At 32.6% G+C, this 22156-nt stretch overlaps 1 protein-coding gene across 1 annotated transcript in view; it reads right to left on the bottom strand.

Annotated features, from left to right (window-relative positions):
* The window catches only part of LOC127710439 (collagen alpha-5(VI) chain-like), a 31259-nt gene extending 12054 nt beyond the window's left edge, over positions 1 to 19205 (bottom strand). Inside the window, exons 1-12 of the mRNA XM_052216278.1 lie at positions 19068 to 19205; positions 9932 to 9950; positions 9187 to 9396; positions 7815 to 8222; positions 7203 to 7277; positions 5332 to 5766; positions 4533 to 4670; positions 3655 to 3678; positions 2915 to 2932; positions 1710 to 2144; positions 745 to 879; positions 121 to 147 (exon numbers count right to left, since the gene is read on the bottom strand). Coding sequence (XP_052072238.1) covers positions 121 to 147; positions 745 to 879; positions 1710 to 2144; positions 2915 to 2932; positions 3655 to 3678; positions 4533 to 4670; positions 5332 to 5766; positions 7203 to 7277; positions 7815 to 8222; positions 9187 to 9396; positions 9932 to 9950; positions 19068 to 19103 — 1960 coding nt within the window. The 5' untranslated portion in view covers positions 19104 to 19205. The remainder of the gene's footprint in view (positions 1 to 120; positions 148 to 744; positions 880 to 1709; positions 2145 to 2914; positions 2933 to 3654; positions 3679 to 4532; positions 4671 to 5331; positions 5767 to 7202; positions 7278 to 7814; positions 8223 to 9186; positions 9397 to 9931; positions 9951 to 19067) is intronic.
* Between the last annotated feature and the right edge of the window lie 2951 nt (positions 19206 to 22156).

Raw genomic sequence — 22156 nt, 5'->3', positions numbered from 1 at the left:
AATAGTTTAAAAGAATTGAATAATTTTAAATGATTATGTTTTTTTAGTCAGGAAGCAGGAAACAAGTGAATGCTTTTGGCATTATATCAATCTGGTTTCTATAGTTACTTTAATACTCACCCTCTGGTGCTGGTATTGGTTCATCAGCTGAAAGAAAAACCAAATAAAACATTTATTGCGTAGTTTTTTTTATATACCTTGCATGTGAAATGAGGGTCATGACACCATAGTTTAGGCTGTTACTTAGACTAAACATGTAATCATTATCAAACGGACGATGATTTTGAATCTGTGTTCAAAATACACACTTGATAGACTCGTAATGTATTAAACTATATCTCTAGGTGTGAAATAAACACATCATTTGCTTAACGATATTACGAAGAAGAAAACAAAACGTTTAATAAATATGCATACCAATACAAAATTCAAAGGTGAGATATTGAGATTTGAAAAAAAACTGTCCTCTTAATTAAAAATAATACATGTTTAAGGGTTTTTTAATCAATATTTCAGTGTTTACCAATGTTTCCTCGTAAGTTTGCATGTGAAGATTTGGTGTCAATGGCCGACATTTCATCGACATCCTCTGGTCTATAATCGAAACAACTAAGTGTCTATTTTACTGTAAATAATGGATACTATTAATGGTGACTTTTAAATGTTTATTTTGGTTAACTTAATTTGTTAGGTGGCTGTCATTTGACAAGTACCCCACTTCTGCTTTAGTTTATAATAACTGACCTGCGCAGAGCCTTGTAGTAAGTTGACTTCTGATGAGTGGCAGTGAATCTTGATTATCAACATGGAATTGGTGATCTTGTTTTGGTTCTGAAACTAGCTGAGATAACTCTTCCATATTAAGATACATCCCGACACCTACAATATCAATTATGATTAATCAGTTGAATGTAAATTCCCGTATAACACACCTTGCTACATTTATATAAGAATACACATCACGTGTCAACCAATATACTGGGAAAAAATGCCATAGAAACTTTTTGGAAACACTTGGTTGATAAAAAGATTACTCTTTTATACCCACCTCTCCCTCCCAGATTGTGACATTGAGGTGAAAGTTTCTTTAGGTAAAAGTTTAGCTTTCATTCATATTTTCCAATGGGGACCAAAGTGATATCGTGCCCTATACTCCCACTCGCTATAAGAAATAAATAAGACACAGTAAATCCATTATCTTCTGTGTAATAAAAAATGAAAGTAAACTATCTTCAAAAAGAAAGTGACTGGCAGTTCTAAAATTCATCGAGTTAATATATAGACAATTTTCCTTAATACAATCAAAATGTTTTGGAATATAAAAGCAATCACGCCTACTAAATTAATAAAATATATAAAAATAAGGAGACGTGTTATATAATAGCCAAAATGATGCAACAATCCACGAGAACCCAAAGGACGAAAATTTAAACAACTATAGCAGTTCATTGTACGGCTTTCAACAATGAGAACAATCCGTACCGTTTAATAAGCTAAAAAGCACCAGCATGACAAATTTAAAAGAGAAAACATGTGACTTGATTTCATAAAGTGTCTGTTTCATTCTCATGAGAGAGAGAGAGAGAGAGAGAGAGAGAGAGAGAGAGAGAGAGAGAGAGAGAGAGATAAGAGAGAGAGAGAGAGAGAGAGAGAGAGAGAGAGAGAGAGAGAGAGAGAGAGAGAGACATGTTAATATTACATTAACTCACCTATTCCGAAAACAATATAATCTGTTTGTGCCCGCAATCTCTCTATCGCTTTCATGGTATAAGAACGTCTTGTAGATACACCGTCCGAGATGAGTACTAATATGTGAGGTACATTATCTCTAAAGCCATTTTTTTTGGTCGATACTTGTACAATTTTATCAAGTGCCAAATTCAGGTATGTGTTACCCTGCATCCATTTGGCACTTTGGATAGCAGTTGCTACGTCTGCCTTGTTGTCATATTTATTGAAAAGGAATTCTACTTTAGTACCACTGGCAAACTGCATAAGGGCAATCTGTGTTTGGGTGTTACCGATGTCCATCTCGTCAATGACGCTGATAATAAAATCAAGTTCTTTGTCAAAGGTCTCTTGGTTATTGATACTGGTCGATCCGTCAAGTAGAAACATGATGTCTGCAATTGTTTCTTTACACTCTATAATAAATATATTATCAAGTTATAAATCACACAAGTTGGGAGAAACTTATTTAGATTTTTTTAATAGGTTTTCTTTCAATTTACAAATGATACTAAAAACTTAAGTTATTTCGCGTCTACATTATTAGGTCAGATCAGAAGATCATTATCGACAAAAAGGCTGATAGCTTGTACAATAATTAAACACCACACGAGTTACCGAAACCGCACCATATATTCGTCCTAATAAACAGGGAGGTAAGGGAAGACCTATTTTAGTGTCTTTTGATTCTGGTGTCGTTCGATGGATGTTTCGTTGACGTATAACTCGCATCTTACTTTATTCAAACAACTGTATTATCAGTAGGTAAACTATACAGAGAAATAAGGATATAACAGAGGGCCGAAAGATACCAAAGGGACATTCAAACTCATAAGTCGTAAATAAACTGACAACGCCATGGCTAAAAAAAAAAGAAAAAGACAAACAGACAAACAATAGTACACAAAACACAACACAGAAAACTAAAGACTGAGCAACACGAACCCCGCAAAAAACTGGGGGTGATCTCAGGTGCTCCGGAAGGGTAAGCAGATCCTACTCCACATTGACAATGAGACAACTATCTACAAGAGTAAACAACTATAATATGTCAACAATGAGCAAAACCCATACTGTATAGTAAGCTATGTGCTAATAAAAGATTACTGTTACTTGAAGAACAATTTTATTCACTTTCTTTCAAACATTACATTTTAACAGTTACTGCATATTAAAACATACAAACCTTCATTTTTCTGTGGCTCTGGAAAAAAATATGATAGAAAGTTCAAATATTAATTTAAATCTAATGCAGTTTTATTTATTCACAAACCTGTAGATTCCGTTCAAAGGAGTGGATTTAAAAAAAATGTTAAAACACAAATATAGTGAAGCATATAAATATTAGATAAGAGATCGGAAGGTTTAACAAGACAAACACTAATAAATACCAGCTTTAAATAGTCCTAAAATAAAACTACAATATTGTTAGACTATTTAGAACTATTACACTGATTTATATTTGATAATATATTTTTAACAAAGGTGTTTGTGTTTGAATGAAGTTTTTCAAAAATTTCCAATCAATTTAGGTGGTGAATGTAAAAATGAAGGCAAGCTACATGTATATATATATAAGAGAGTAAAATCTTAAGGACCTTGGAAGTGGTTTAGGTATTGTGTCTATTGTTTAGTGAGGTCAGATGTTGACCTTTAAATTTCTCTTATGTTGTTGGGATTACTGTTTCGTCAATGTTTACCTCGTATTTGTCTATTATTCATAAAAATCTGTTTTTTTGTGATTGATTCAATAGAAAATTACTATGTATGCTGTTCGAATCGTTGACATTTGTAGAAATCAGACAATATAATTCTAACTGAGTGACTGCTGCTCGAATCGTTGACATTTGTAGAAATCAGACAATATAATTCTAACTGAGAGACTGCTGCTAAAATTTGCATTCTTGTATTATATTTTTAACTTACTGTCTTCGTCATTTTCCCCTGCATCTGAAAGCATTAGAAACCATGTATATATATATATATATATAAAGATACTTGTCCATGAAAATAAAGGTAAATAGAGTTAAAGACAAGAAACGTGTCTCTTTCAATCTATTTATATATTATTTCTAGTTTCAGGATTTTACTACAACTGTCCTCATGTTTGCAATGGACGTCACAGAACACGTGTTATTGATTTAATGTCAAACATATCGGTTCTATTTCCTTTAATGCCGAAAAAATCGAATTGGGTATATTCGAACATATTTTCTAAGTAGTTGCTATCCCCAAACAAATACAACAACAATTGGTCTTTGTTAAATTTGAAACATTTCTCTAGATATATAAGCTAAAATTTGTCCATAATGAATGGCTCATTAACAATACAAATAAGTATGTACAAGTGCTCTTCCACCAATCTTCAGGAAATAGATGAAATATTTATACATTATGTATAATTCCATCACTCAAACTAGCGTCCAGTCTGTGTTTTAGTTAGGTGTTTTTCTGCTTTGTACCGATGAGTTAAGCCCTTTTCAACTAATTTTTAAAGTTTGTTCTTATGTTGTGCTGTAACGGGACTGTCCCAGGTTAGGGGAGGGTTGAGCGCTCACAAAACAAGTTGACAGTCAATAAATTTCCAGTTGGGATAAAGTATATGCAAAAAATTCTTTTGTTCTATAGCTGGCATCAGTGTTCTTTTGTGTATATTAAAATTCATTGCTATTTCGTGTTTGACATTTTCGTATTTCCATTTATAGTATTGAGTAAACTTGGAATATTTTTGTTTTGAAATTTGCATGTGATATATGTATATCAAATTAAATGCAACTTGGGAATATTTTTCATTAGATAAATACCTTCACACAAAACATTAACCAAGTTCTTCCTGATATCAACAAGTCGGTCTAAATTGTCCACATCGAAAAAATGGTCGTCAGAAGTTGCAATGTTCGTTAATTCTTCTAACATCTTATCAGTTTTATTTTCTCCAACCCCTGCATACGTACATAAATAAAACATTGTTATTGTATAAAATATAATGCATACATCATACTTTAAAGCGACATCTAACCATAATATGTGTATACATTCCTCTATCTTTCTGACAGCCATAGAGCAACAGAAAAGAAACAAAAAAAACCAAAAAAACAAATAAGTGTTACACGGAAATCTGAAATCACCTAGGAGACAAACGCAACAATGATTTTGTTAACTTCCTTTGTTTAAACTTTCTTTTGCTGAAACACGTATCAATGTAAGCCATCAAAGGCCATGAGAAAAGAAAGTAGTTAGTGTAAAAACAGAAATCATCATACATTGTTCCGATTGATTGTAATGTTGCGTAGGCAAATCCAACTACAAGTTGTTAACAATTGATGTTTAAATTACATCTTTTTTGTACAAACTTTTATAGCTGACAATGCGGTATGGGATTTGCTCATTGTTGAAGGCCGTACGGTGATTTATAGTTGTTAATTCCTATGCCATTTGGTCTCTTGTGGAGAGTTGTCTCATTGGCAATCATACCACACCTTCTGATTTTTACATTTATAAAATCAACGACAGCGGTAGGACAAGATCCTGATTATTTCCACTGACCTTTCAATTATTAGCACCTTAATGGTACAAAGGAAAAACTGCACTTAATACACGTACCAATAGCAAATGATATAATGTCTGTTGTTTTCAGCCTGTCAATAGCTTCTTCTGTCAGCGATGCTTTTGTAGACCCTCCATCAGTTAAAATGATAGCAATTTGAGGTACATTTTCTCTGGCGCCAAACACTTTGTTGAAGCCTCTATCAATCAACATGTTTATAGCTTTATCTGTATAAGTATCTCCTCCATCCCACTTCACCATAGATAATGCATTTACCAGATCTGTTTTTGTTGTGTGATCCCCTAAATGGAACTCTGTAGTTGCGTCTGTACTGAATTTCATAAGTCCCACCTGGGCTTTAGTCGGTCCAATTTCGATCCGATCGATAACTTCTCTTACAAACTCGAGTTCTTTTTGGAAGTTTTCATACGTTTTGATACTTGAAGACTGATCCAGAACGAAAACTATGTCTGCCCTGGCTTCATAACATTCTGTTAGTGATAAAATTATAATTTGACTAAAGAGATTATTATTGATACATGTTAAAATTCTCTCCCTTAGATTGAATTGGCAGTAGACGATTTTGCCTGGTGTGTTTAGATCCTTTTAGTTTTTGTTCTTTCAACTTTTGAAATTATTATCTTCCAACACTTAAGGTTTCTACCGTATCTGGTGAAAAGTGTTGCTCACATGTTGTCCGTGTTGTCCGTGGAAATCTTATCAAACTTTTTGTTTTCAATTGTTCAAAACGAAATGTAAGTTAGAAGTTTAAAAGTATGTAAATTTATTTTTTGAATATAATGCAATTTCGTGGGTTGCCTTTTTCAGTAAAGCTTAAAACCATAGAGGTTTAAAAATTTGTTAAGACATAACCAGGAATGGCTGATAGATTAAACATGTGTAGCTTAAAGCACTCGTAAAAAAATATTTTTATGCCCCACCTAGGGGCATTATGTTTTCCGGTCTGTGCGTCCGTCCGTCCGTCCGTCCTGCTTCAGGTTAAAGTTTTTGGTCAAGGTAGTTTTTGATGAAGTTGAAGTCCAATCAACTTGAAACTTAGTACACATGTTTCCTATGATATGATCTTTCTAATTTTAATGCCAAATTAGAGTTTTGACCTCAATTTCACGGTCCACTTAACATAGAAAATAATAGTGTGAGTGGGGCATCCGTGTACTATGGACACATTCTTGTTTAATCTTAAAATCAAGACATCCTTATTGAAAATCTGATGACTATCACATGATATTAAGAATGTTCACTGAAATATGACATAAAACCGAAAGTTGGTCACCGTTCCATATATAACCCTAACACTATAGCTAAGTAATACAAAATAATGGTTTGGTATGATCAAACGTACAGGATTACAAACAGTGTTACCCTGGTATGATCAAACGTACAGGATTACAAACAGTGTTACCCTGGTATGATCAAACGTACAGGATTACAAACAGTGTTACCCTGATTTGATCTCACCATGCATATTTCTATGATCATAACTCTTCTGTATGAAAACAAAAATCGTCATTCATATCCATTGTTAAGGTGAAATAATGAAAAAGAATCTGGACTGATATGCATATACTACTGAAGTTACGATTTGTTCCGAACGGACGGATTTTTTCTGTATGTCCTACGATGAATAAGTTTTACGATTGGGTATCTTAAACGTAAGTGGTTTTATACATATTAGCTCTGTGTTTTAACCACAAATTGACTTTTACAAATGGAAACATAGCAACATTATTTTCCGTTTATATCATTAGTTTATATTTTTTTATTTGATTTAAAAGCTAATCATAAACTTTCAATTTTTAACACAATTTGTTATGTGTATTTAATAGATTTATGATTTTGAATATTTTTCTCATGTTAAGCAATATCTTGTTAACCATTATTTGTTACTCTACATGGGAATACACACCTTTTGGTTCTTCTTTTGGTGGTGGCTTAGTAGTGGTTGCTGGTGGTGGAGGAATGGTGGCTTGTGGCACAACAACTGCATAACAATTAAAAATAAATAAATAATCAAGATTTAAATTAATAATATTAAACTATATAGTTTAACAAAGACTTTAATCATTGTTTTCATCGTATAATAGACTGTAAACTGAAAGTGATTATGAATGAAAGTTTAAAAATACAGTATATCTAAAGAACATTCAAAACTTATATAAAGAAAAAAAAAACAAGCCAGAAACACTATACACAAAGAACAACAGACTGGGAAACACAAACATCACCAAACACTTTTATATAGTCAAGCGGTCAATGGAGAGGTGCTGTAAGTTCCTTTTAATCAATTTGATAGTAATAATGCAAAATGAATGATTATTAATGAAAAAAAGTATATGTCGATTAAACAGTAACCCAACGACTCATAAAAAATAAACATCTAGTTCGAAGCATATGGTTTCCTATATGTCAGAAAGCTATAAATCGCCCTTGAGTGTAGAAAAGCCTCAATAGGACGTTGTTTTTTTTTAAATTGAATTGGGCATGTATAAATATCGGTCAATCACACATGGAAGAGTACCTTCACAAGTTCTGTTGATAAGCTTCTGTTTTATATTGTCAGTGTTGAGTTCTTCAAAGTCATTAGCAGTAATGACGTATGTAGTATCCGGGATACTGGCCATGTGTTTCAACTCTTCCATATTGACCCCGTGTCCTATTCCGATCGCAAAAAGATGAGCTGGCAGATTACGGACAGTCCTAGCCTCATCTAAAGTCTGATCTTTACCGCCATTCGTGTAACTATCGTAACCTCCAGAATTTGTCACTCCATCAGTCAGGACTACAACGACATTTTCAACTTCTGGTCTTTCACCATTCCCTGGGGCAAGGACTTGTTCATGTACCATTTGAAGTGCCTTGTAGGTCCTGGTTGCATCACCTGTATCGTGCACTATTTCGTCTACTGCTTTTGTGACTGTATCAGTGTCTGAAAAAAGGTGTCCAAAAATGTTTAGGAGTCATTTTCCACAAAAAGTATTAATCTTCTTTTTCATAAAAAATACAATGATGCATTTGAATAACGTTTTCTAGGAATTGTTAGAAATGTTTGCAACTGTTGAACTTATAAGTACAATATTTCATATTACAAGTTGTCTCGTCCTCTTTATCAAGGGTCGAGTTTTAGGCAACTGTGTTATAAAAATAAATTGATAATTGTTTTCTTGTGATCGTTTGCAGTGATTTCCCCCAGGCTATCCAGTATATATAGACAGTAATTTCTTAAGAATAAATGAGGAAGAATATGTTTATATCTCGTCGTTTGGTCTCTGGTGGTTAGTTGTCTTATTGGCAATCATACAAGATCTCCCGATTTATATCTAGACGTTTGGTACATTTCTTATTCCCTATTATTATGTCCTCTGCCCCTGGTTCTTACAATGCATTTCGGATGTATCCAATATTTTGGTTCATTCAAAGGTGAAAATGAAATACAGTCCATATGGTCTCAATTTCAATTTTTCCAACACATTACTGACAAATCATTCATGTGATCCCCGATATTAAATCTCAATAAATAAAAGATTCAAGTTTGAACTGTAATATGCTATGTTTAAGATCAATATAGCCTTAAAAAGTCTTAATGCCGAAATATGAGATAGTTGAAACATTAGAATATTCATGACATATTACCTGTCCAATAATCTTTAAGATTTAAAAAAAAAAGAATGATAAATGTTTTTTCTTATTGTTGTGGTTTTTTTTTACTTAAATACGGTGTCGGAACGTATACAATTTAAATTTATTTGATATTTTGGTATTTTCTTTTTCATGAGTCGAGACAAATAATCAAGAGATTTTAGGACGAAGAAAATATAAATTGCATAAGTCAATAACGTTTTGATGCAGGTGTGGCAAATCGTGGCCAACGAGGCAACTTCTATATATTGTACCTTGTCCTTGGTTGAAATCAAATACTAATTTCACATCTTTGCTAAATGTTACCACTGCCACACGACTTTTGTCGATACCAGACCCAATGTTCAACTCACTGACCACATCACGGACGAATTGTATTTGCTTCGGAAAGTTGACAATCCAGATACTAGCCGATGTATCTATGGCAAATACAATATCAACTGGCTTGCTGCATTTTGTCAATACTGAAAAGTCATAAAAAACAATTGCTAATTATTTAATTACCTTGTACTCAGTAACATTGTTCCCTTTTTATCTAATTTATATATCTTCTTATATTTTTAAAAAGTTTAAAAATGGAACAAAGTAAAATTGCAAAGTGCCTCTCTCTACTTACGTTATACATTCTACAATACGGAACATGAAATTAAAAATATTTTTTTGAACTTTTTGGATTTAAATATTTAGAAGTGTATTTTTTTCAATCAACTTCGCCATTACCGATAGACAAATTATACGGAGGAGTATGCGTATAGTCAGGAGCCTGTATTTTAGTGGTTGTCGTTGGTTGCTGTCTGTCATATTTGTTTTTTCTTTTTTTTTTTTCTTCTTCGGAAATGAAGACGTTGGTTTTATCATTTAAATTGTTTCACATTTTGTCATGTCGGTACCATTTATAGCATACTATGCGGTATGGATAGCAAATTCTTGAAGGTCGTGCGATGACCTCTAATTTCTTAAATCTGCTTCATTTGTAATCGCGTTGAATAGTTGTCTTACCTCCTTCTGTCTGAAAAATCTGAAAAAGAAATAGATAACTAAGCAAACTAACAACTTATGCTATATAACGTTTGGTCCACGTAGTTTTATAAAACCAGTGTGTCTGATAGATGTCGGGTAAAACGCATTTGTTTTACATATCGAGCACACTGCAGATGGAATCTTGTTCCACTATTATCCAAATATTTCAAAAAAAATCTGGACTTCATAAATTTAGAAGTAAGACATGCTCCGTATTTGGACATTCCAGTCGAGAAAACAGTTGATGCATCTCACAATGTTTGCCGGGCAATATTTTTGTATCTTCAAATTATTGCGACTCTATAATGTCTGCAATGTTTCAATTATAGTTTTCACGATACACTATAGTTTGTGTCCAGGCTTTACGCTTTAGACATGCAAACAATCTTTTGTGAACATAAACTCATCATTTCACCCCCATAATAACACACTGGACTTCTACGGGTTCTGTGCGTTTTGTAGCTGATAAGAACATCATTTTACCCGTAAAAAACACACTGGACACTACTGGTTCTTTAAGTTTAGTAACTGGTACACAGATACCTACATACAAATTATATCGTTTTGAATGCTGTGCCTAAAATTGATATGTTCATAACTTTTCTTGAAAGCAGTTATAATCGCAGTTGATTGTTGGTTTTAGATGTTGCATTACATAATAAATAAGCAGCGACATTCTGTATGAATATTACCTACATGTGTATATTGAAATTTTGAGCAGATTGTATTTTCACTTTGAGATGAAATTAATTCATTTAAATGCAAGTATTTCTTCATTTTTACTACGAAAAAACAGCAGCGCATTCAAATCCTTACAAAATTGGCAGGAGTTTGAACCGGTTTATGTAAAAGTAAAGTAATCAATATTATAAAAAAAACGTTTAATCCTTTTATTTCCTACGGATCTATGATTAAATCTTGTTTCTTTAAATCCATAAAACAATCCCTTTCCCAGTAAGTTGCAATGCACTGTAAGGATTTGTTAGAACGTAACAATTTGAATGTTACGATATACCTGAAACTTAGTGCAATAAAAAGGTATATTATTAACAGTTCACACACACAAATCTCATGTTTCATCATTTGATACATTTAGAAGCCACACAAATATCAATTGGATTAAAATGTCAATGAACATACAGGAATCTGACGCTGGTGTCATAACATTCAATTCAAACTTGTTTGATTTAACATTAATTTGATAGTACATTTTTGTACTTGAGTTGGAAACAAAAGTGCACATTGCATTTCGAGGTTTCAAATTAAAAGGATGTTTTCTTCATCAAATACATTAAGTGAATGAGTGGTATGTTGTAAAGGACAATGAGACGATAAAACCCCTGTTTTCTTCATCAATTATAAATTAAGTGGATGAGCGGTATGTGGTATAGGACAATGAGACGATAAAACCTTTAAGACTATTTCAACATAGAACAAAATGGGTAATCAGATTAAATTCAAAGATAGATAGATAAATTAGAAAAAACAATTCTAACTTCAGACTTTTTTGGTCTTTTGGAGAATGTTGTCTGTGTTGTATTTAAACCCCTCTACCAAGAAATTTGTTTTGCATGCACACAAATAAAAATTGCGGTTTTTATCCAACGCAATCATAGGTTTGAACGTTGTTTTCAATTTAGACTTGTATATATATATATATATATATATAGCATTTCAATAACCGATTTTAGAACATATCAGTTGACATTATTAAAATATCTTGTGATAGGTGAAACATGTTTTTTTAAATTAATTCAACATCAAAGACACTACAGTGTGGCATTTAGGGTATCAGGTCGCGTCTGTGTGCTATCTAAAAACATACATGTAAAAGTATCCTTTATCTAATTTCTTTAGCATTCGTTTATGTTCATCTATACCTTCATTTCTACTTGTTGGTCTTCTTACTTTGTTGAACTATTAAAAAGGTTTTCTTTTTTTTTTTTTGTATCTCATTAATAACGAGCTTTCGTTATTTTTTCGGAATTATACTTCAATATTTGTTTTCTTAATTGATTTCAAACAAAATTTACGGTTATATCATTTCAAATTGAATATAACACATTTTATGCAAACACAAATTGTGGATGTATGTGTGTCATGCATGTGCATTTATGTGCATATCAATTTCATGGAGATAAATCATCCGGTATTTTGGAAATTTATTCATATCATATTCTCTCTTATATTTTAAAAATGAGTATAAAAATTGTTAATAATTGTAAATTCTTTTACAAAACTTATCCTGAACATACATTGCCACTGGACGTTAAGCAACCAACAATCAATCAATCTTTTACAAAATGTTTGTTTTGCGAGAAAAAAATAATGACAAACACTGATATTGATAATACGGTCTTCTGGCTATCAATAGAGTGAATACTGTATCCGAGGAAACATTCTAAATTTATTGTAGCAATATCTGCATGTATGGGCGAATAGGTAAAATTTATCCTCGTAAACAGGTTTGGTTAAATTCTATAAATTGTATGCATCTTTTCACTCCAACATTAAAATTCAAGTCACGTACCGAATTAAATATTTTAATTTTCATTCCTATGACGATGTTCAAGGTTATTTATCTGTTGTATCATTTTTAGGGTCAAAAGAATCGCGAAATCGATTCGTTCAGGATTAGTAAAAAGTTCAAGTGAATTTGTAGTATTGAATAGTTAGGGACAATTTGTAACACCAAAAAAATGTGTTCAGATATGAAATAAAAAAATATACATGCTAAAACAAGCATTTAACTTAAAGAAAACTTGAAATTGACTTTATTAAAAGATTGAAAAGTTGAGAACTTTGAAGCCCAAATTTGTTATCATTTGAATATTTTATAAAACGACGAAAAAAAATCTACAGATTTATAATATGAAAACTCTTTGATGTTAGACATTTATCCCCACAGGTCTCTGTTGATAGATGAATTTATAATAAGTAGAAAAAATGTCTAGTTGTGATTATATCTAACTGTTAAATGACTTGTCACATTAAACAGTCAATGATCATTCGGAATCTTCTTTATCCATCTTAATAAAAGATATTACCGTAGTGTTTCGTCCCAGTCATTAAAGATTTGTAAGCAGCATATAAATGATTTTGAGGTTATCAATAGTACCCGGTTAGTTATCAATAGTACCCGGTTAATTATCAATAGTACCCGGTTAGTTATCAATAGTATCCGGTTAGAGAGTTTATCAATAGTACCCGGTTAGGTCGTTTTTAATGATTTTGAGGTTATCAATAGTACCCGGTTAGGTTGTTTTATATGGACCGGCAACAGCTTTCCGCATAGCGCATTTGTTCAATATCAGTATACAGTTTTCTGCGTTGTGATTTTATGAATTGTTCCTCGTCATTCTTTTTTCTACCTTTTAAAAGAGGTATCATTTGTCTTCTTTTGAAAACGATGATGAATTTTCAGGTGATAAAAAGTAAGTTTTATAAAAACTAAGGGCAACTCAATAGATATTACTTTTTTCTTAGGACCTTATTAACTATATTTGCCCACCATTCAATTTTACAGCTTCGGGTTTCCAGGCTATTGACCGGGCCTATACTAATTGCTGGTAAAAGTTTGCCAACATAATCAATATAATTTCCACTGATTATAATTGTTTCATGATTTAAATATCTCTTAAAAGCTCGTGATAGATTTTGAACCCAGAAAACGGAGCTCGAAGTATACTTTATATATGAAAATAAGGAGATGAAGTATGATTGCCAACATGAGACAACTATCCACCAAAGTTCAAATAAAGTGGATGAAAGCAATTATAGGCAACCTTACGGCCTTCAACAATGAGTAAAACCCATACCGTATAGTCGGCTATAAAAGACCCCGACATGAAAAATATGAAACAGTTCAATTGAGAAAACGAAAGGCCTAATTTATAACAAAGTAATTTACAAAAACAAATAAGACAGACATGAACCAACATCAACCACTGAACTACATGCTCCTTACTTGGGACAGGCACGTAAAGAATGTGGCGAGGTTAAACATATTTGATTGCACCAAACCCTCCCCTTAACGTGGGACGGTGGTGTAACAGTACAACATAAGAACAAACTATAAAAATCAGTTGAAAAGGGCTGAACTCATCAGATCGATACAAAGCAGAAAAACAACTAACAAAAACACAGATCGGACGTGGCAGGGAATTTATACATCCCTAACAACAAAAAAGACACACTGACAGCTAGTTCAAAGCCAATAACCACTAATAAAAAAATCATGTATCTAACACTAAAATATCAATCAGTACGCATCTAACATCCATGCAATGGATTGAGTGTAAAGACGTCTTTAACAGTAAAAAAAAACCATGAAAGTTAAAGTTCGTCAAATAGAGACAAATATTGGAGTTATATTCCACTGCTCTGGCAGTTTTAAAGAAGCTAGACATTCCCTTTATCAAAAAGGCTTAAAAGCATATTTTGAACTTTGTAAAGCATTTGGAAATCAAAAATCAAAGATAAAAACATTTTTTTCATATTTTTGATCACACAGTCAAGCCCATTTTATTATATGGTAGTGAGATGTGGGGTTTCTCGAAAAAGTACAAAACATTAAATATACCCCCAGATAATATTAATTTTTTATTTAATTTATGTAAAAATCTTGAACAAGAAAAGTTGCACTTAAAAATATGTAAATATTTATAAGGTGTAAACAAGAAAACCACAAATATTGGTGTAATGGGAGAGGTTGGTCGTTATCCACTTTCCCCAGAAACAATCTATAATATTTTAAAGTACTGGAAACATCTAGAAAAAATTGTGATACATTGTTATCTGCATCAATGCAGGAATCCTCAGAGTAACATGAGCAGGACAAATTACCATGGCTAGGAAACATCCCCTCAATTTTGATTTTTTTTACATCTTGATAAAGATATTTACAAATCTTTATCAAAATTTAAATTTAAAAAAAACCCGATTTTTTCACAATTGAGATTAAAATATAACCATACTTGGAAAAACGAAATATTTTCTGATTTTAGAGATGGTATTAAGAAAAAATAAATTGCGTACATATAGACTGTTTAAATCTCAATTCAAATTTGAACCATATTTATATTTGAATAATGAACAAAGACAAATGATAACTAAATTTCGACTAAGTGCACATAAGTTAGAAATAGAAGCAGGAAGATACAAAAATGTAGATGTGAATAATAGAAAATGCCTAATTTGTAAAAATAATATTGAAGATGAAATACAATTTTTACTTCAATGTCCAAAATATAGAGCGCAGGCAATTTTTAGCATATATAGAACAAAGGGTGCGAAATGTAAAAAAATTAGCTGATGAGTCTAAATGTGTCTGGCTTCTGAGCTCTGAGGATCCCAAGATTAATAAACTTTTAAATGAATATCTTGTCTTATTATTTAAAAAAAGAAAGGAACTCCTACAAGTACCATAGTCAATCGACAGATTATTTTTTCAAAAAAAATTTATAGTTCTCTTTTATTACAATGATATATAGTTAGAAATGGCAGATGAGTTTGGTCCGGCTTGTCAGTATTATAGAACTGGATCACTGTACCTAATATATTATTAAATGTACCAGCTGGTTTTTATTGCTGGTCTTAATTGAATGGTTTGATTTATGTTTTTTTGATTTATTTGAATTGTTTTCCTTGTGTTTTTTTTTTATCTGCAATTATTTTAAACAATCATTGTTATCATTGTATATACATTTAATGTAATTATTCAGCTCATCTTTGGGCGCTGTGATTAGCAATAAGACATTATTCTAAAAAGATTGATACTTTAGGTTATGAGCTGAATCTATCTATAGTTTTCCGTTGAGTATACCTCGGGTGATGCAAATACTTTTGAAAAAAGTTCACCAACATGTGTTTTTTTCTTCATCAAAAGGTTATATGTTAAATAAGTCGTGGGAACGTTTTAAACTTTTCCGACGATGTATAAATCCATCATCAATCAAAATTCCTCTTTGAATTGGAAAGACGTGACAATGCAATTATATAACATCATTAAATATCAATTTTATCAATTTTCTAGGTACAAGTATTTCAAACATTTCAATATAATTTGTTCAAGTGTAAATTATCAGCATTCTTACATTTGATAAGTGTTTTAAATTCATCTTTTGATCAAAACCAAACGATTATTGGTGTCTAAGGTATAACTAAAATTTAGTATATAACCCTGCTGTAATATATTATTATTCAACACTGTTGCAAAGTGCATGCTTCTGTGTATAAAAAATAAACCTTAGTAGAAAGATTTAGAAAGGAGCTATAGGGATGACCGATTTGTTTCTTCCTCGAAAGCCAATCAAATTGACCAGTACAAACACCGATACCGTCAATTATAAAGGTTCATTAATTCTACAGCATAACTTCACATGTACATTTCAAGCAATACATTTTTTAGGAAAATGAATCATCCCTTTCTTTTTTCATCTACTGAAAAGAATCCAGGTCTAAATCATACTTTAAAATGTATAAGCATTTTGTTCTCAATTTACTTGTTTCTTCGTCGAGACCAACCAGCCTATTGATTGGACCAGAGCAAACACCGACACGATTTTACAGGTTCACTGAACTCTCCTTGTGTGAACACTAGTATAAAACTCCACATGTATTTAACAGTTAAATATTTAAAGCGATAAATTTGATAGAGATATTAATCGTCCCCTTCTTTTTTCCATCTGCAGAACATAATCCAACTATAAATCGTACTTTAAAGGTGTATAAGCATTTTGCCCTCATTTTACATTTTTTTAGTTGTATTTTCTACCTTTAGATAAGCAAACCAATTCATTGAACCAGAGCAAACACTTACACCGTAAATTTCACAGGTTCACTAAACTCTACAGGGTAAAACTTCACATGTATATAACAATTTAATATTCAAAGCAATAAATTTGTTCAAATAATGAATCACCCCTCTCTCTCTTTTCTATCCACTGAAAGGATTCCAGCATTAAATTATACTTAAAAGTTGTGTAAGCATTTTACTCTCAATCTCAAGATCAGCCAGACCATTTATTGGACCAGACCAAGCACCAACACCGACACTAGATTATAGGTTCACTGAACTCTTAGCATAACACTTCACAAGTATTCACCAATTTAATATTTAAAGCAATAAATTTGTTCAAAAAATGAATCATCTCGGTCTTTTTCGATCTAGTGAAAGGAATTCAGCTCTAAATCTTGTCAATAATATGACACAACAACGCGACTATTAATCGAGTGGCTGTGATATATGTCTTTGCCTTTTTAAATGAAAGTATGAATGTATTGTGTAATGGATAGACATAAAATGGTAATTATTGTGATCTTTATCTGATATAATATAACAAGGATAGACGAATGGGATGAGGGGGTAGTATCTGATATAATATAACAAGGATAGACGAATGGGATGAGGGGGTAGTATCTGATATAATATAACAAGGATAGACGAATGGGATGAGGGGGTAGGAATGTGATCTTAACATTTCATTTTTTAAAGTTAACCTTCATTTTAGTTGTCATTTTTAACATTTAAATCAAAATCTCATATAATTTACATACATGATTTAAATCTAAAAACCTTCCGTTCGAGTCAAATAACACACAGCGATATACGATAAATCAAGAGAGCATAGGTTATGTATTACCAAGACATGCTATCAAAAGGCATATCACTATTAGTGCTTCGTAAACACTTTCGGTGAGAGTTCCCGAGTTAAAATTGGCCATTTTTGTAGATTATGCATATAAAATAAAAAGGATAAAAGAAATTAGCAAAAATTTTGAACATAACAACAAACAACACCATATTCCCGCCAATTCTCAGAAAATAGGCTGACAAACAAAGACCAACAACACATAGTCGAGAAAGCCTAACTCGTTACATGTACAAAATATGGATGGGCAGTTTAACGTGCCCTCTCCCATTTATGAGAGGTCAGTGAGTATTTAAAATCGTCAGACCATCGGAAAACAAACCATTTAAACATAATAAGTTAGCTGTAGTCATCATCATCATCACTTCATGATAAAGCAGTCGTTTGACTTTATATAAGAGGGTAGGTTGCACTGGGAGAAATATTTAATGTTGTCATTGAAGAAAATTCAGATACCGTATGAGTTAATAGAGAGGGAATTAAGATAGCCATGTTTTATGGGGGAATCAAAATTCACAAGTCTAATTAAAACAGATAACATTGTCAACGTATATTTGTTCCGCCTAACAGAAGTTCCTCTGGAGACTTTGTTATAAACTATGTCATAATATCGATTCCTGTTGGAACAAATATTCTATAACTTTTTTTTCCGTAAGTAACAAATACTGTAATATGTGTTCCAGTGGAAATAATATTACAGAATATTTTTTCCACTTGGAACTTATATTATAAAGGAACTACTATTTCGTGACAACATAACCAAAATCAAAAACCGACGAAAAAACGACACACGTCAATAGCAAAACACCGCACACGAACCCTACCAACATCCGGGGTATAAAGTTGCACTAAGTAGTTCCTGCTCCACTAGGAGAATCTATCGTGCTACTCACACATGAGAATGAACTATACTGCATCCGATCACTGTTATCAACAAAAGAATCGTTGCTCCGACGCCCACAACTCAGCTCAATTGAGCATGTAAGTGACAATATAACAATTGAGAATTATGGTAGCCTAAACTTGTCAGGCACTAGACATTTAACACATGTACATTGTATAATGGTAATTATGTATAAATGATGCAAATCAACAAAAGTAAAGGAACAAAAACATTGTAATTAAAGCTATGTATTGATTAATACTTTATAAATCTGTAGACATAACTTTCGGCATACTTTGAGTTAAATGGTTGATTCAAAATATATTTCATTTCGTAATAATCTTTCGATCCATGTATTTGTGATCTTCTGAAAAAAAACTGAAATTTCCTATTTCAGAACTAATAGCTATTATATGAAGCTTGTTCGGTTCCTAGAATTTCTTAAGTCCGTCTTTGAATATGAAAATTACAAAAGTTTGCAAAGTATGGTAAAAATATAATAAAAGGAGATAGAAAAGATATATTTTTTTCTTAAAACTTGATGTAACAATTTAGAATAGTATTATTATTTATTACTTACCAAAACGGAGAAAATGCAACAAAATAAAAATCTCATTTTCAACCGAAAAAAGACCTGCTACAGTTTCTTTCTACAGCTGACTGAAAACTGACAAGTATCTAGTTTTTCTTCATCCTCTTTAAACTTCAAGGTTGACAAATTATCAAATTTTAAAGGGTCACAAAATGACATTGTATTGAATTACCGATGCAGGTAAGTAAGGACATTGGTGCATAAAATCATAGGCGTATCTATCAGACGCAATTCAAATACATTTTTGTACAAACCAGGTTAATAACTTAATAAAAGTGTATTCCTTATTGCAAAAATATACATATTTAGTTATATTGAAAATAAACAGGCGATCATATAGTACAGAAACATTAATTTGTTTTGTACAAGAGTTATGCAGTTATGCAATTCATCTCATTGCACTTAGAACGTGTGGGAGTCGTTTCTGTTGACAGATGAATATTGTATAGTTTAAGATGATTGTTGAGTTTATAAACTGAAGTTTAACGCCATTGTGATTAAGCAGCATGAAGTTCGTTTCTTGTAAACGACTTCATATTAATAAAGTCTCAAAAATGAAGTTAGTAACATTCTTCATCTAATTCTACTTCTCTCAAGCACCTGAAGTTGTCCACCACAGTTCTCAGAAACAGCAAGTCGGATGAGCATAAAATTTTAGAATTGGCTAGGCTATGCATAAACAAAATTAATAAACATTCCTCATTATTTTTTTGTAAAAAGGGCATATAAGAACATGGTTTGCAATATAGAGGAATAAAAGGGTACAAATAACACAAATACAAAAAAGTTTAGTTTTGGTGTAGTATTACTTGGCAGAAGCCTCCACCTCATACCAACGTAATTGAATTGGGAAACCTCTGTCTATTTTTCTAAAGGCTCTAAAAAGATTAAATGAGTTCTAATAACATACACAATGCTCACCGTAAATTTGTACATATTCCAACAGTATCATTGAGTAATTAAGCATCCTCTTGACCCCACACCAGTCGTCGTAGGTTGACTCGGGGAAACTACTATCCATCATTTTAATTAGGTTTAAACACATAATTTTATTTTTACAAAATGTCAGCAGGTTATCTCTTGCCAGCCGGTTTATGCTGAATTTTTTGGAAATTCCGGCTAATTCGTTTTTTTTACAGAATGAGATCCGAACATGATAAAAATGTCTTATTATAACCAATCATCAAGGTACGACAGTACTAAGAAACGGTATTTTAAAGTAAATATCTCATTTGTGATTATGCATACTCTTAATTGTAACTAGTGAGGTTTTTTTTTATATCATTAAAAGTTTGCTCCTATTCATCCTTGATTGGAGTTGTTTGTTAACAATTATATTACAATAGCAAGTCAATTTTTACATAAATAATATGTTCAAAGAATTGCAATAAATGGAAAGGTTTTTTGAAAAAACAAATACCAGTTTTCATAGCATATGAACCCTAACCTGACTAGAGGATAGATATATGGCCATTTTTTTTTCATCTTCCGATTGGCAGTAAAGCCCTTTGCCGAAGTGGGGCGCCAGTTTGGCTGTGCGGGATGTATTACTACACAGCCATGTCCGGTTAGATTTGTGTAGTTACATACGACGTTTCATTTAGTGCCTCGCTCTCTGCACGGTAAGAATTCGTGCATTAACTCTTTGAGGGGTCCGTAGATGGCCTATTGCGAGGCAAAATTTTATTCCCTATCAAACCTCATTTTGCATGGCAGTCCAAATTTTCCAATCTTCATTCGTAACGACTCATATTAAAGGATCTAGCTACTATTGTTAATTTGTTCTTGTTCTAAACACGCATGGTATATTTGCCACTGGACGGCAAGCAAACAACAATCAATCAATCAATCAATTATTAAATATGAACAGATATATTTCAACGTATCGGTCTCTTCTTTGGACAGGAAGGGCTGTCACTATGGGGAAGTCCTCCACACGGGATAGTCGGCTATGTCATTTCTGTATGAGTTTGTACTTTAACCTAGTATCAAGCTGTATAAATATCCCTTCACCTTTTCCCTCCTATTAGCAATAACTTTAACTACATACGTTCTGTTGACTTGCTTGATCCTTTTTAGCGTACGCTCTGTTGACTTGCTTGATCCTTTTTAGCGTACGCTCTGTTGACATGCTTGTTCCTCTTTAACGTACACTCTGTTGACTTGCTTGGTCATCTTTAACGTACGCTCTGTTGATTTGCTTGTTCCTCCTTAGAGTACGCTCTGTTGACTTGCTTGTTCCTGTTTAACGTACGCTTGTTTTTTTTTAAACATACGCTCTATTGATTTGCTGGTTCCTCTTTAGCGTACGCTCTGTTGACTTGCTTGTTACTTTTTAGAGTACACTCTGTTGACTTGCTTGTTCCTCTTTAACGTACGCTCTGTTGACTTGCTTGTTCCTCTTTAGCGTACGCTCTGTTGATTTGCTTGTTACTTTTTAGAGTACACTCTGTTGACTTGCTTGTTCCTCTTTAATGTACGCCCTGTTGACTTGCTTGTTCCTCTTTAGCGTACGCTCTGTTGATTTGCTTGTTCCTCCTTAGAGTACGCTCTGTTGACTTGCTTGTTCCTGTTTAACGTACGCTTGTTTTTTTTTAAACATACGCTCTATTGATTTGCTGGTTCCTCTTTAGCGTACGCTCTGTTGACTTGCTTGTTACTTTTTAGAGTACACTCTGTTGACTTGCTTGTTCCTCTTTAACGTACGCTCTGTTGACTTGCTTGTTCCTCTTTAGCGTACGCTCTGTTGATTTGCTTGTTACTTTTTAGAGTACACTCTGTTGACTTGCTTGTTCCTCTTTAATGTACGCCCTGTTGACTTGCTTGTTCCTCTTTAGCGTACGCTCTGTTGACTTGCTTGTTACTTTTTAGAGTACACTCTGTTGACTTGCTTGTTCCTCTTTAATGTACGCTCTGTTGACTTGCTTGTTCCTCTTTAACGTACGCTCTGTTGACTTGCTTGTTCCTCTTTAACGTACGATCTGTTCACTTGCTTGTTGCTCTTTAACGCATGCTCTGTTGACTTGCTTGTTGTTCTTTAACGCATGCTCTGTTGACTTGCTTCTTCCTCTTTAACG

The sequence above is a fragment of the Mytilus californianus genome, unplaced genomic scaffold (assembly GCF_021869535.1).
Source record: "Mytilus californianus isolate M0D057914Y unplaced genomic scaffold, xbMytCali1.0.p SCAF_8, whole genome shotgun sequence".
Classification (NCBI taxonomy): Eukaryota; Metazoa; Mollusca; class Bivalvia; order Mytilida; family Mytilidae; genus Mytilus; species Mytilus californianus.
The sequence above is the reverse complement of the archived record's forward strand: the minus strand, read 5'-3'. Positions and strand labels throughout refer to the sequence as shown.